Source organism: Chrysoperla carnea, chromosome 3 (genome assembly GCF_905475395.1).
Source record: "Chrysoperla carnea chromosome 3, inChrCarn1.1, whole genome shotgun sequence".
Lineage (NCBI taxonomy): Eukaryota > Metazoa > Arthropoda > Insecta > Neuroptera > Chrysopidae > Chrysoperla > Chrysoperla carnea.
Genome location: NC_058339.1, coordinates 24,346,274 through 24,363,192, shown reverse-complemented (window position 1 = coordinate 24,363,192; position 16,919 = coordinate 24,346,274). Strand labels below are relative to the sequence as shown.

Sequence of the window (16,919 nt, the reverse complement as noted above, 5' to 3'; positions counted from 1 at the left end):
GCAGGAAAAAAATACATAAAAAGTATTTTGTCGCTGCAGGACTTAAAATATTATTTAAAATTAGCAAAAATAAAAAGTAAATATTGAGATACATCAACTTTTCCTTGGTTTTTAATTTCCACTTGAAACGAGGAAAATATTCGTAAAAAAAGCAAATTCTGACATACTTTTTCGCGGGTACATAATTATATTTTCATGACAAAGACTTTTACTAAGTTATTGTTCGAAAAGTGTAGATATGAAAAAGCGCTGTTCTTTTATGAGCTTTATTTTATGTTTACTTTTGTCTATAAAATTTCGATAAACTTGACTAAGCTTTTTTAGATTGGAACTGTATAACTCTTTCGATTTCTGGTATTTTATACAAAAATAAAATGATAAAAAATGATACTCTGTGGTAAAAATGTATCCAGTTGTGATTTCTCGGAAAGAAAAAATTTGAAAAATTTAAACTGAATTTTGATTGGAAAGATTTTTTATTTAGCGGAAAAATACTTTTTTTACAAGCTTTTATTCAACTTCAATTATAATGTATATGCATGTGTGTATGTTCTGGAATTTTGCAAATTTGACTCACTTATCGGCTTCTGATTGAGCTAGATTTTGATGTAAATAGGATTACTATACATTCATATTTATATATTAACTTGGAAATATCCAAGTATGTTCATATCTCGAGACCGTAACTTATATAAGACTCTCTACAAATCATAACACTTGCCATAAAAATTAGCATTACATGCGCTGTACGCTAGGGGAAATATTTTTTCCTGTTAAAAATGGTCTTGATTTTCCGATTGTATTGGCAAGACTTCGATCCTTTGAGTTAATTGTAACAGGAATTTTCATGACCCGTAGCAAAAATAATCCTCCTTGAATTCACTTGTCCAACGTCCATGTCATCTAATTGAGTTTGTTTAATTTCATAACATTGAAAAATATATTTTTTGTTTGTTTATAAAAAAACAAATTTTTAAAATACAACTGTTGTTTTAACTTTCATTGAATTTTTAATCATCACTTTCATAAAAATAACATTTATACCCATAAGGAAGTTAAGAGTATTTTTAGCTGAGTGAAATTATTATAATTCTAATTGTTATATTATTATAATAAAATTATAATTGATAATTTTTTTTGTCAAGGTATTATTTGACTTGTGTATGAGAAATGTTTTATAAATAGATGTAAATTTTTAAAAAGACCTCTTAACAAAAAAACGAAAACAAACAAAAAATTTGGTAACCACAGCTAATTAGTTAAATATCATGAAAATTTTCAAGTACTTTGAATCATCGAAGATGCATTGTATACCAAAATAATTATACTAATGTATTTTGAACAAGAAGGAGTTGTACAGTAAGCGCCAACAATATATGACCGAACATCTTTAAATATTGTTCCTAAAATTTTTGTAAACAATTTTGATTATTTAAACTTTTCAGATATTTGAATCACATAATAATAATTTTAAAGCATCCCAGTTTCCAAAAAAAGCAAAAACAATAATTTTCGACAAATAATATGTCATACTAAAAGAATGCCAATTAACTCTGGGATTCAGGGATCTCTTTTGATACAAATAACTCATTTTAATTCAGATTATATCAATAAAATTGAACGGAAATGTATGCAATACATTGCATCAGAATAATTTTGTAGAAATTATTATATTTAGCAAAAACTCCCTATATACTAGTTTAAAATGAATTTTTGTAGTTGATAACGAAAGATTTTACAAGAAAAATGTAAATAATTTAGATAATTCTTCATAGCTTAGTCAGATTATTGTTACTGCATACCATAAAAACAGAATTTACTTACTGATAAAAATTAAAAAGAAGGGTATTTTTTAGATTAACCTAAATAAAATTCATCATATAATAGAATTTCAAATAACAAATATTTTTTAAGGGACAAGCTTTTATTGTACTAAAAAGTAGAAAATAATTTTAACTTTGAGTCACTCATACTCGACTATTGGCAAAAGCTTGAGGCGCACAATTTAAAACATCAAAAATGAATCGGAACGCCTAATCTGCTCCACATGCCTATTTATATCAAATATGGTGGAAGCGATGGGAAAATCAGAACTGACCATGCATTGTCATCCAAAGTAAATGTGCATGCAAAATTTCAGATCCATCGGAAACCGGGAAGTGGATCAAATTTGACTTGCAAGATTTGATTACAGACAGACAACGAGATAGGTGAAACTAAATAAAAGCGCTTCCACCTACAAAGATTTGTTTTCAAACAAGCATCACTTAATTTAAAAATAAACAGAGTATTATATCAATCTGACCGTTTGATGTCGTCATTGCCTTTCATATTTAAAAGATCTTCTTGGGGTAACTAGTATTATTGGGGAAATTGGGGACTGCCGCAGCATCGAAGTTTGTACGAATCAAAAACTACTTAAGAAAGTATGCAGTGACTATATACGATACCTCTATGAACCTTGTCCAATAATAAACCAAATTCTTTAAAATTATTTACTAAATTCCGAAAATTCTGATCTTTATCAGATGGTAAAACAGATAACATTATTTCTTTCAAGTGCAAATCTATTAACCTAATTAAAAATTTTATTTTGTGTGCATTAAAAATACATAAATTTCCATTATTTATTTTCTAATTAAGAGTGAAAACAAAGATTTTGAATTATAAATATTTTTACTTTAAATTCCTTCCCAGAAAAAAGGTGTGATACAAATGTGTTAAAAGGACGAATTATAATTAAATGAATTTAATAAAATATTAAATGATATATAAACCACATTCATAAAGTATCATAATAAAAGTAGATTCCTTGAATCACTTCCTAAAATAAATATAAAAAAAAGTTCATTATTAATTATAATTATTAAAACCACGATTTGGCCTATTAATTAAATAAAAATAATTTATTATTATTGGTAAAATTAACTCTTTTTAGTTACTTAGATACATGTATATGTATCATTGACAAATGACCCCGAATTAGTTCAAAATATGAGTTGTGCAAAAAAAAAAATCAATTTCGTTGAAAGCAATAGCTTTTGGGTGTTAACAGATTGATACGAATTAATTATGATTATAAATATATACTAAAAATTATTTTAATAAAATTAAAACAAGGTTATAAAATTAATTTTAATCTAATTGATGTTAATTTATTTCAATTAATTAAATATAGAGTTTTTATTCTGAAATATTGCAACATTTAATCACAAGTTTTATATGCAAAACCCAAAAATACTATTTTTATCACAGAAAAATAGTATTTTTGTGTGATAAAAGAAAAAGGATTAATCAAAAAAATTTCGATAATTCAATTTTTCGATAATTCTCGAGCAGAAAGCCTACACGTATAGTAGAAGTGAAGGTGATACGCATGGAGACTACACAAGGAAATTAAACTCCAATTAACCAAATATCTAACTAGCTATTGAAGTCGCCATGTAGCCGAGTTAAGGAGTCTTAACTTGCTTTGACTACTGACTACTGACGCAAGAATGGCCAGATTAGGCAGGACTATTATTTATTTTGTTTGATCCTGATAAGTTCCCGCTGCGCCTCTAGTGCTCGATTAACAACACATACGTACCTACATGCCAGTCATCAAAAACAGGTTACAAAAAATTCTCAAGATAATAAGGAAGTTTTTGCAATTTGTCGTGCCATTCATTAATAATTTTTTTCGTCTCATAACATTTATTAATTATTTTATCGCAAAAAAAAAACATCAATAAACTAGTTACTGATTGAGTTAGTTATATTTGATTTTTTGTAAAATTATTACATTATTTTCCGTCATTGGTAATATGGCCTTGTTAAAAAAAAATCATATACAATAAAGATTAGAATTTTCAAAAGAATATTTAACCTTCATCATTGATTATTGTTTCTTTTCTTTTTTAGACAATTTCAGTAGACACCAACACATACTGTGTATTGTGCAGCTCAGTCGTATTAGAACTTTCTTTTTATCTAAAACCATAGATTTCATACATTATGTTTTTACTAAACATTATAAACATATATTAAGAATCATATATTTCCACGAGTATCTGCTAGGTTGAAGAAGGAATGCCGTTAGGTTAGGTTATATTGGCTGCCCACGAAGGACACACTTAGGCTATAGAGCCCATTGTGATACTATATATGTGTTTTACCACCTTTCCACTGATAATTTCGTTTATCAGCTCCTCAATTTCAGAGGCTAAGTGCACCCCCTTCATGCATATACCATGCACTACACCAGCCCATCACAACTATTAATAAAATTAATTTTTCTTGCGACGGCGGGAATCGAACCCGCTACCCTAAGCATACCGAAGGTATGCCGTTAGTTGCAATAAATTGTGTTTCTTCTTTAAAGTTAACACATTTATAACGCAATTCAAACGGACTAAAAGATACTTCCTATAAATTAACTGAATTCTCAGCTCAATTTAGGAGAGTAAGAAATTAAATAGGGCAAAGTGCCTGGAAAAAGTTACCCCATAAACAGACTGATCCTTGACACTGGATTTAGGAAAAAATAGATGGAAATAATTTCTGAAATAGTGTCTCATATTTGAACGCAAGGGCTAAAAACTTCAGAACCCAACCAATTCGTAATAACAAAAATACTCTATTTTTTACTCTTACTTCGACACCAATTGAACTTGCTTACAGATTTTTAACCATCCAAGTGAATTTGTAAGAGCTGTAACAGATACGGAAAGCCATCGAAATTGGAAACAACTTGGAAACTAGCCGGTACTCATATCGTTAGCAACAAGTCTACATACCAAATTTAATCTCATTAGAATTAAAAGGAAACGCTGAAAAATATACAGGGTAGACTATTATGGCTAATACCTTGTTCAGTTCATCAATCAAAAAATTACCTAAACAAAAGTTTGATGTGGGTCATCATGTTCTGACATTGTTTACAGCAACCCGGAAAACTAGGTCCAATCTGATATCAGAACAGGATGTCCCACATTAAATCCCAAAATTTTTGTTCAAGTTATTTTTTTGATTGGTTAGCTACAGAACGAGCTCTTGGCCATTATAGATTAAAATAGTCCATCCTGTATCTTAAAAAAAAGGGTCAATATAACTAAAACATCAAAAGTTATTTATTTATGGAAAAACAAAAACATACAATAATAAAACGCATGTCTAGAAATAACCTTCAAAATTACTTAAAAATAAACACAATTATTATAACCGAATAAAATAATTCTCATTAAACTTTTTCTCTTGGTTACAATGTCCATGTTACTTTTATATTACAAAAACAGTGAGCCCATAATGAAGCGAATGATTGTCTTCATTTTGGTCATTTGGGGGATTGATAAAAATAAGTCTGGTAAAAAAGAAGAAATAAGAGTTTTACTTTAATCAAGTTTTTCGATTTTCGAATTATCGACGATTTTTTTATTCATGAGAGAGCTGTTTATATTTAAAGAAAGATGCCAAAAACTTCAAAGTGATAGCTAACTCAATGGCTTTCTATGTTTAAAAAAGTTAGCAAAAATAAAAAACAAAGAAAATCTTTTAGAAATTGGGCAATCGAGTCTGCATAAAACCACATTTTTCGTTGTTATCAAACTCACCTTTACAATTCTTCCAAATTGTAATAAAATAGAATCATAAAAAATCCGCTGCATTATGAGCTTACGATCTATTATGCTAAAATATAAATATAAATGTTACATTTCATGACTTTATGTTTGATAGTTGAGGTTTTTTGAAAGTCATAATAATTGCATGTAAAAGGATTTTAGTATTTTTGCAGTCGCTATCCCGTGATATAAAATTTATATAATTTATATTGTTCTTTACAATAGATTCACCGCCGTGGAAAATTTTTCAAAATTTTCATTTTAATTTTTTGAAATGAAAACTTCTCTGCGTATTAAACGATATGTTATATCCCTATTAATATCTCCATCCTCTATATATTATAAATGTGAAAGTAAGGATGTTTGTTTGTTTGTTACGCTTTCACGTGAAAACTACCAAATGGATTTCAATGATTGACAATAATATAGCTCTTAAAATATTTAAACAAATGTATTTATTGTTTTGGCATTTCATAAAACAGAGTGAAAGAGTTATACAAATTATCGACATCTGTTCAATTTCGGTTATCAGACATACTTCTTACAATTTAAAGAATCCCCCATACATTATAAATCTGAAAGTAAAGATATTTCTTTGTTTGCTTGTTTATTTGTTAAGCTTTCACGCAAAAACTACCGAATGGATTTGAAAAAAAATTTTAATGCGTCTGGTGGCCGCCATATTGAATTTTCATTACTGCCATATCTTCAGTAGCACTCGCAAGGTTAAGACAAATCGATTGACTTAAGAATTATCAAAATCGGCCGACACGTTTTGTCTCTAGTGTGCCACATAAGAACAGAGTAGCAGACATAGACTGATAAACACATTACCACTCCTTTGCGGTACTCAGTCGGATAAAAATAGAAGCGAATTCAAAAAAATGCATAAAGAAGTAAGTAGACAATATTTAAATAAATTTTTGGTAGTAACTATAATAAAAAAAATATCACTAAGCGATTTTTCGCATGTCTTCAAGTTTAGTCTAAGAATGTTAAAAATGTGTGTTCATCATTTAAAAATAATAAAATATACTATTTATTATAATAATATATAATTTGAAAAATAACACAGTACTCGAAATTTTTTGTAGCTTTGTTTTGTTAGTAAAGTGTGCCCACTTTTAAACTTAAACTTATAATTTCCATAGATAATTTTGCCTTGAATTTTTGACTATTTTACAACAAGGTTTAAATATATCTCTTCTCAGAATTTTTTTTTTTTTTAAATGAATTATTTATATTTTAATTAATTAATTACATATTTTCATAAATAATTTATTTATTAAATGAAGACATTGGTAAGTCTAAGTACGTGCTAAAGAATAATAAAAATGTATCTTATTTTATAGAAATCACGTCAATTTCCATATATCACGAATACTTTATTTCATTGTTTATATACATTAAAAACTAGGTCAAAATGCCGTGTAAATGAAAACGCCTTTCTAGTGTAAATCTACTGTAAGTGTATCTAATATTTTTATAGATCATACTATTTTTTAACATCACATAGCCTGGCAAAAAGGCTCTGCTAAAAGCCGAAGTAAACATATTACAATTATTTCGTAATTTTAATCAATAGTTATTTTTTCAAAAAAAGATTTTAAGCTTTTGTAATCAAATCAGCGGATTTTTGACATTCTCTATCTCCAAGCTTTCGGAATTTTTGTTTCAATCAATAAATAGTGAATATTAGTTTTACAGAAAAAGTAATCAGGGGATAAATTATTGATTAAATGATTTTCTATAACTAAATTTCAAATTTAATTACAGAAAAATTTCGGCACAGATTTATATTATTACGTAACGATTAATACAACTTCAATATCGCTATTATTTTTCATTCACGAGAAATCGTGAACGAAACAATGTCCCCGTAGACACCCACACACACATTCTTTCATACATACATCACTCGAAAAGTGACGTAAAAATATTTTTCTGGTCACGTGAAAAGATATACTAGAAATTTCGATTTGAATTTTCGGATCTATTACAAGAATTTCGCTATGCCGAGAAGAGGTTAAAAACGCTGGAAGAGGTTCGATGTACGAGTTTCGTCAAGTATATGTATTTTTTTGATGTCTCTATTATTCGACAATTATTTTGTAATTACGCTTTGCAATTAGTCATAAACATTATTAAATAACAACAATATAATAATACAATATACAGAGTGATTCAATAATACCTTCCATCAAATGAAACAGGGTGAAAAATTTTAAAAACAAAAATATGGAAATGGTAAATATATTGGTTTTTTGAGATACTTTACAAAAAACAACAAAATAGGGCATATAAAATTACCATTACATAATTTCTATTTTTAGGAAACTCAATCATAAATTTTTGGAACATAAGTTTAAAAACTTTATGATTGTATATCTCGAAAATGAAAAGGTATGCAAGGAATCTCAAAAAAATTATGATATATTTGTTTTAAAACTTTATGACCCTGTATATTGAATACGAAAAGTTTTAAGTACACCATATGTTCAATGTCAATGTATTATTGAATCACTCTGTATAGACATTGCAAATTGTATTTTAATTAATAAATTGACGTATGTATTGTTAACTAAAATATTATTTTAATTAATATAAAACAATTTTTAATGCTTCCTATAAACTTCTTAATTTGGTATGTCTTTATTAAAATTAATGAAGGTGACACTGAAAATATTTTATTTAAGAAATAAAAAGATTTATAAAAAAATTCTTCAATGCAGTTGTCATTGGATATTTGAATCTGATTTGATGTTCATAATCGCAAAAATAAAAAATTAAAATCTCTTGTAATGATTGTTTAGCGAATTGTCGAAGGAAATAGAGCTATTGCTTTTGTACTGATTTGAGCCGGACTAGGTTTTAATGAATCGTGCCTCTTAAAATTTCTATGTAAACTACTGGACTTGTTTCACTCTTTTCAATTTTATTTGGCGCAGTCGAGTTTTTGATTTTTAACTTCCCAGAGGAAGTTTATGTAATTTATTTATCTATTTATTTATTTATTTATTTATTATAAACGGGCAGCTAACCCTTTACAAGTATGATTAGTATGTACTTAAATAAAAATAATGGGTCCCATTTTGAAAATCTCCAGTTTTAGATATTTCCGCGGTTTCAAGAGCGCAATATCCGAATCAAACCTTTTCAATGTGATGTCTGTGTGTGTGTGTGTGTACGCATGTTCGTATATTCGTTCGGATTCTTTCCTCTCGATTATCTCACGAACCACTAGGTTTATTCGACGCGTAATCGCTTATTTAAGAACTGAAAGAGTTTTAAGCAGAATTAGTTGAGTCGTTTTTTAATGGTAATAAAAAAACTGGAAAAAACTGAATAAACAGAATCTGAAAAGTGGATAAAACGCATTATTTATCTATGGAGATAATTAACGTTCCAGCATAATCTGTAGTACATGTTCCAAGAATAATCTATGAAGGCTAACAAGACATTCTTTCAATGTTCCAACCCTGTGGACTAGAGCGGTCGCACTTACACGATTTCAGTACCACACCGACTTTGTTCTGTCAATTTATTTAAATTTTATTTACTTTATTAGTTTTTTTTTTTTTTTGGCAAGGTAGTTTTTTTAAAATTACAAAAAATAGTTTTCTTTTTAATTGGTTTATACATTTTTATATTTAATAAAATGAGTATAATTTAAATAAATCATAAATTTGTATTTGATACAAACTTATTCACGTATGGTATCTATATTGAAATTGTTCATTTGAATTTTAAAATGATTGTAACTTTCAAATTTATTTCAATACGTATGTATTTATTATATGTATATCAACTGCAGTATTTTTTTTTGTGATTGCATATTACAGACATTCTTATTATTTATTCATTAACCCTTATATTTCGAAAAAGGAAAGAAAAATCATAAAACAAAAAAAATATGTATGGGATGATTTTAGGGAGAAATGAAAATGTAATTAGTTTTTTTATACGGGAACAGGAACCTATCGGATTTTTTAATAAGAATTTATTAAATACAAAGTCATTGTATGTGTATGAATGCATGTAAAATTTTTAATAGAGAATTGGAGACGTACTATAATTAAAGTCTGAAAACATTTCATTTTTGCTTGGCAAATTATATATGTTTATATGTAATTTATATACCTGCATAATTATCTTGGCTTCATACTAGAAATGTGATTACTTCAACTGTTTAGGTTCTGTAGGTAAAAGCCGGGGCTGGCTTGAAAATGCTTTTAAAGAAAAGCAGTAGTAGAGAGAAAACTTTTAAAGCTAACTTTTAGCTAGGGTTCGATAACATATATTTAACACCTCGTCTATTATTTGACTCCACTCGATTTTTTGAATTTTATTTTTGAATTATATTTATACACATCAATTTTATTGGGATTATTTTTTGTAAAGCAACTTTGGTCCTAAGAGAATAGTCACGGACAAATAATATATATGTTACCATTTTTGGGTACTTTCTTTTTGTTAAATATTCAATTTCATGAAAAGAAGTAATTAAGAATATTTAGTAGAAAATGCACTTACAAACAATCAAAAGTATGTGTATACAGTACATATTTTTTTAACATTCATTTATTGAATGTATAATTGCCAATTAGATATTGATTCTTTTGGTGTTTCTTTTTACACGAACTCTTTATGTTAGAAATTACATAAATGTTTTGAATTTATAATGCACGGCTTATTAATCAACTGCAAAATACGAGCTACATTTTTTGCAAATATGTACCTATGAATGTAAATAATTATATGTATAATAAGTATGTACGATCGCTAGCCAAAAATGTAAAAGAAACACGTAAAAATTATCGTTATGAAAATTGAGTTGTTGTATAAACAAAAATTATCAATTTTTGTATCTTATTTCAATTCTTTATCATTAATTATATTGAACTTCGCCAAGAAAACTTTTTTAAAAGCTATGTATAAGTTAATTAATATGAATAGCATGTACAAAAAAATTCACAGATTATAAATGTTATTTAGGCATAGCGTGCCATATTCGTGAAGTAGAAATTTTAAAATTCAAACTATATTCATACATAATTAAGATTATTACGTCACACGATGTTTTACGAAAATTTTTTCGTCGGGAGTTTTCGTTTCTCTTTTGAAAAGTTTTTTAAAACTGTATGTAACTTTCAAATTATTATGAAAAAATAAAACAGTTGTGTTTTAAAACTTATATGCTATCTTTCCATTTTTGCCAAAAAAGAAATTTTGATCAACAACTTAATTCAAAATTCCAATATTCAACGGCGTTGAATAATGATAGGAAGGAGGCAATTGAGGTATCAAGTAGAATGAGATTGGTGTTGTGATATTTAACTATTACCTAGGTATTATCGAAAATAATAAACGAGAACTCTAGGAATTTTCGATTCAAATTTGACATTTGATACGCCGATGTGTTTAATTTAAATTTATTAAAGAAGAGCATTTACAGTACTCAAAACGTTGAAAATTTAAAGTTAAGAATTTGAATAGAATTATTTAAGGTCGAAAATACATAGCTAAAGTCTTAAATTATATTTTTTATATTAAATTGGCTCAAAATATCTTTTCTATCTTTATTAGCAATTTTCCTAGAATATACTTTGCGATTTTTTTTCGAGTCCTACATTGTGACTTGATAAAATCTCGTACACTTGGTATTTAGTTCAAAGTTCATTTTTTATTTCCATGGTATTACGTATACTGTTTCTTTTTTTTCAGTATCTATCTATTATAACTTTAGATGAAGATATAAGTTGATTTCCGCGTATATCACGCATGTTAATAAGTACGAATTATACCATTTAATTAAAAATAAATTCTCGTACCTTCGTGTTGTGTAACACTTTTTTTTTCTGTAAAATGGTGTGTTAATTTTTGTGTTTTTTTCGTTGTTTTTTTTTTAGTTATTGACTATTTCACATGATTAAAAAAACACATTTTTTATCAGTTATAAAAGACCGTTTATAGTAATTAATTTGAACACGGTGATAAGGCCATATTAGTTGTTATAAATACAAAATTATATTTTCCAAGGTTTTAGATTACATTTCGTAATATATATGGTTTGTATGATTGTGTTTCGTTTTAAATTAAATATGAAATATTCATCACTGGTGTTGAAGACAGAATCATTTTAGACGAAGAATTGATTCCTCTTAATAAATTCATCACATGATTCATTTCCTTTTTCTTTTTGGTATGAAGAATTTTTTTTTATATTCTAGAAATTGAAATCATTATATTTATCATTTTGGAGTTCAAATTCTTCCTCAACTTTGAAATTTCAAATGGCATCCCCTACCTTGTGATAGCTCATTGATAAGGCATGCAATTCTCTCTTCAACATGATTAAAAAATGAAATCAATCGATTAGTTCTTAAGATAGACTACCCAGAAGAACTCATACCTTCCATCTTATGTGTAGTCTATCTTAAGACCCATCGATCGATTTCAATTTCTTGATCATGGTTTAAGAGAGAATTTTATGCCTTTTCTAATGAAGTGTAACAAAGTAGAGGGTGCCATTTGAAATGAGTAATTGAGGTGAGTGGGAATGAAGGGATAAAACCTTAAATTTTCTAGGTACCATTTTTTAGTTTCCCCTCGATATCTAAATCGGAGTGTTTTCACTCAAAATAATATTCACATCAGGTCAAGAGTTATTAAGGGTGGATACTTTTGAAATGAACACACTGTATACTTTTATTGTATAGAGTAGTATGAAATAGGAGCAGGATGTCCGCATGGTGACTTGAATGAGATAGAGAGAATAAATATATGTTCAGTTGAACGAAATACTTGCTATACTACAATTCGTTGTTACGTAATCCTAACAAATTAAGAGTAAATTCAATAAATTAATAAAATTGAAAGCTTAATAAATTGCAAAATTTATTAAGTATAAAATTTATGAACTACATACTAGTATGGGTAATACACCAATTGTATGGTGTCCATGCCGAGGGCACAGCTAATACTTTATGTAATCAAGGCAAATTGTAAATGAATGAGGTATAACTGGATTTGATTAAGATAGATGATAAATAAGACGGTAATACAGTAATTCAATTTCGTAGAACCAAACTGAATTTCAAAATAATTATCAGTTTTGTGCCTTGCAGACTTCCAAGAATTATTTTTAACGCCCGTACTCGGAATAACTAAAAAATAGGCGATGATCCTCAAAATCGGTTCAGTTTGGAGAAGGGTCTAAGCAAAAAGTTATCTAATGGATAGTGTTCTTAGATACGTTTTAAGTGGGAGTTTTTGTTGTGCAGAGTATCCATTGTTGTATTTGATTCAATTAAGCTCATACAAATTTGGCTGCCATTGTCCATTAACTGGGTATATGGAATATAATATGGATATATATCGCAAAGTTTTATGATTTGAACGCATTGCTCAACACTGTGAATTTCCTAACAATAATATAGATACTGCTTCACCAGCATGACCTCAAGCTCGTACTAAAATTCGGAACAATTTAATGGAAAAATTTACTATTCTAAACAAAATACAATAAAAATTGGCAATTCATGTGGTACTGAAGTCGTAAGAGTGCGACCCCTGTAGTCCACACCACTAACTTCCCAGAGGAGGGAAAAAACATTAAAAAAAAGGTCTTGTTAGCCTTCATAGATTATTCTTCTTAAATGATGTGTTTTATCCACTTTTCAGATTCTGTTTATTTATTTTTTTCCAGTTTTTTTATTACCATTAAAAAACGGCTCAACTAATTCTGCTTAAAACTCTTTCAGTTCTTAAATAAGCGATTACGCGTTGAATAAGCCTAGTCAGGTGTTAATATCATAACTGGTTCGCGAGATAATCGAGACGAAAGAATCAGAACGAACATAAGCACATACGTACATACGCAGACATCACATTTTAAAAGTTTGATTCGGATATTGTGGTCTTGAAACCGCGGAAATATGTACAACTGAAAATTTTCAAAATCGGCCCCATTACATTAACTCCCTCTGGGGAGTTAATAATATTTTGTGTCGGGACGTTTCGTTTTAGAATCGCCTATATAGAAGTCGTGCGTGAAAATCTATCACTCCAATTTTTTCTTTTTTTTGATAATACAATTATTTTTTATTAAAACAATAGTTTATAGCCATTTACTTTTATGAATTTTGCAATATTTAAACATCAGTAGGCGAAAAATAATGTCACGGTAATGTTTATACGATTAGTACAAAACAATGAATGATAAATAATATTGAGGCCGAGTCAAATCATATTCTATTCTATTGGTATGGTGGATAACAATACACGCTTGCTTGTTGCCTGCATAATATTATTTGATATCACAATCACATCATGTTTTTTAGTGCTTATGTAAATTTATTTGCAGATGAATTCCTGACGCTGACTCCATTTTTAAACCCTGTGAAATATACTATATCCAGGTATACTAATCCCAAGTCCCAAGATTGCAGTGCTTAGAAAAATCGATGCTGCAAACAAAATTTTGGTATAGGTGTTCATAAAATAATCTAAGCTAACACTTACGGTTTTCCGTCTGTCTGTCTGACAACACGATAACTCCAAAACAAGCAAAATTTTTTTCAAACCCTTAAAAAGTAGTAAATTAGGAACAAAAGCATAATCCCCAATGAGTAGTTTATATTTGATATAAATGTTTAAAAGAGTTTGTGAAAAAATTAAAAATTAATAAATTACTCAAAATTACGAATGACCGAAAGAAATTTATATACTTCGTTCGCCAAGTTTCTTTCTACTATTATTTATTTCAGCAAATTATGATTTATAGGAGAATTGAAAACACATTGACATATCAATTGTAAAGTCACGTTTTTAATTTTGAATAATTACAAAATACAATTTTTGAATTCATAATAAACAAACTATTTTATACTTAACGCGATGTAAGCATATTTTTATAACACAAAAACATACTGAATCCTTTCTTTAACTTATAAAGAATGTAAAAATTGCATACATTCGTTAAAATATTTGTTTTAATATTGCACAAATACTAAGCATAAAGTTTTCATTATATTAATTATTAATAAAATTCATATTTTAAAGCCATAATCTCTCATAATATCTCATTTTTACTTTCATTATTCACCATTAATAAATAAATGATATTCACCATAAAACTCAATAAAAAAATTGCATCGCATAATATGAAAAACTTTCATTAATTTTCTATGCATACAGGATGAGTTGAAAATCCACGATTATCTAAAATCATGCTCGTTTTAGGTCCTTTAAGACAAATAAATGTACATTGGCGTAAGGAGAGTGAAGGGGGTTTTAAGGAGGTTAAACGGGAGTCAAGGATATTGTGCAGCGGTATTTGTTTAAAAAGTTTGAATATTTTCCATCTAAATGAGTAGATAGTGATTAATATTTGCACTTACATAAATAATTTTTGCTTGCACTAAAAAAGTAGTCGCACAAAATTATTTGTTGTCAATACTTTAGATTAAAATTATATTTTGAGATACCAATTACTTAATCAAACCTCACTACAATTGATATACGTCAAATATGTATCTAAATCTAAGCACATAAGAAAGTTATGACCCATATTACTGAGTGGTTATCGAAAACATCAAGAACGAAAATTTAATTTCAATGGCCAAAATTTGAAGGACTAATTCAATATATTTTCTTTAGGATTTTCTTTACATTTTTTAGTATATCATGATGATATTCTAACTGTTTCTACAAATTAGTATAAAACATGAACAAAAATTTTATGATCGACCGACAAAATACCCTCGAGTGAGTTTTGGAAGGGGCTCCCAAAGTTGGTTTTGCCCGGGGCCATTTCAGCTCTATTTTCGGCCTTGTACACTCTTCGTATTCGAAATTTATTTACATCATATTCGGTGATCAAAATTGACGAAAAACTATCCAGCGCACCTACTTGCCATTTCATAGTAATACCCGGCTATTGGATTTTGTAAAGCATCAAACTCCAAGAAAACCTAAAAAAGAATGTTGCCGCAATATCAACCACAGAAATCTTATTTTTTAAATATTGCTTAGTTTTTCATTTTCTTTTCGGCAATACCAAAACAACTCCGTTTGCTTACACCAATTTAAAAATCTCAATACCGAAAGTAAGTTGTGAGTTCGCTATTCAGACAAAATGTACTCGAGAAGTTGATTAGGTAAGTAAAATACCGTCAATACAGCATCCAAAATGTCGACAAATTCTAAATTTATTCGATGGTTTCTCATGTTAAAACCTTCTTACACGCTTGTGTACGAATATCAAGATCCATAACATTAATTAATAATATTTCAATTTAAATTCAAAATTAATCAATTATGCAAATTAATATAGGTATCTTGAAATTATGGAATTTTTATAAAAAAAAATTTAATTTTGAAAACATGGCTGACGATATATTTTTATCAATCACAAGTGATTTTTATATATTTTTAATTGAACTAAATTCAATTAAAAGTATGTCTTAAATAACCTAAAATCATATTTAAGTATATTATTTTTAAATGTAAATCAATACATGAAATCAAGGTTCAGTTTTCATGTATCAAATGTATAAAGGTACCAATAAATACTTCCATATGGTGAAATATTTACGAAACATATGTATAACAAGAACTTACTTCCATAAAATTTTCCAAAAACATCCAAAACTACTTCCATTTGGCACTTCACCAGTATATGAGATAGTCATCTTGTTATTATAAAATTAATATCACAAATGTATAAAAAATTGATTTAAAAATAAATATTTTTGTTTAAATTCTTGAAATAATCAATCTTAGTAACAAAATAAAATAATAATTCAAATATTAATTACATTGAAATTAGAAATATATCCACACTAAGGCACTAAAATCATTATCAAAAACAATAATAAATATTATGACGACTATTATATTTACACATTTTTGTCAAATTATTATTAATATAATTGTTATCACATAAATAATTTAAATAATTAATTGAGCAACACATTTGAATATATTAATTTTGGTTTATAAATAATACAATTCATTACAAAAGGCACTAAAATTCACTTAAAATTTTTGTTACTTTAGTTAAAATTATTTATTCACACAACAATTAAAATACTTTTAAAATCAAATAATAATAAAAATATACAAGAATATAACATTTACACTACTTGTTTCAATGTTTTGAATTGCACTAATAATACTGGCTAATAAAATACCTGTTGTAACTATACTCAAATAAAAAGAGATTTACCACAAAAAGGTAAACTGCCTATGTATGTATTATAGAAGGTATGAACAAACAATACAGATTCGATGTGTGTACAGTGTGTTTGTGTAAGT

At 27.6% G+C, this 16,919-nt stretch overlaps 1 protein-coding gene across 1 annotated transcript in view; it reads right to left on the bottom strand.

The window, feature by feature from the left end:
• Window positions 1–16,344, bottom strand: part of LOC123295265 (bestrophin-2) — an 88,212-nt gene extending 71,868 nt beyond the window's left edge. The window contains exon 1 of the mRNA XM_044876538.1: window positions 16,224–16,344. Coding sequence (XP_044732473.1) covers window positions 16,224–16,294 — 71 coding nt within the window. The 5' untranslated portion in view covers window positions 16,295–16,344. The remainder of the gene's footprint in view (window positions 1–16,223) is intronic.
• Between the last annotated feature and the right edge of the window lie 575 nt (window positions 16,345–16,919).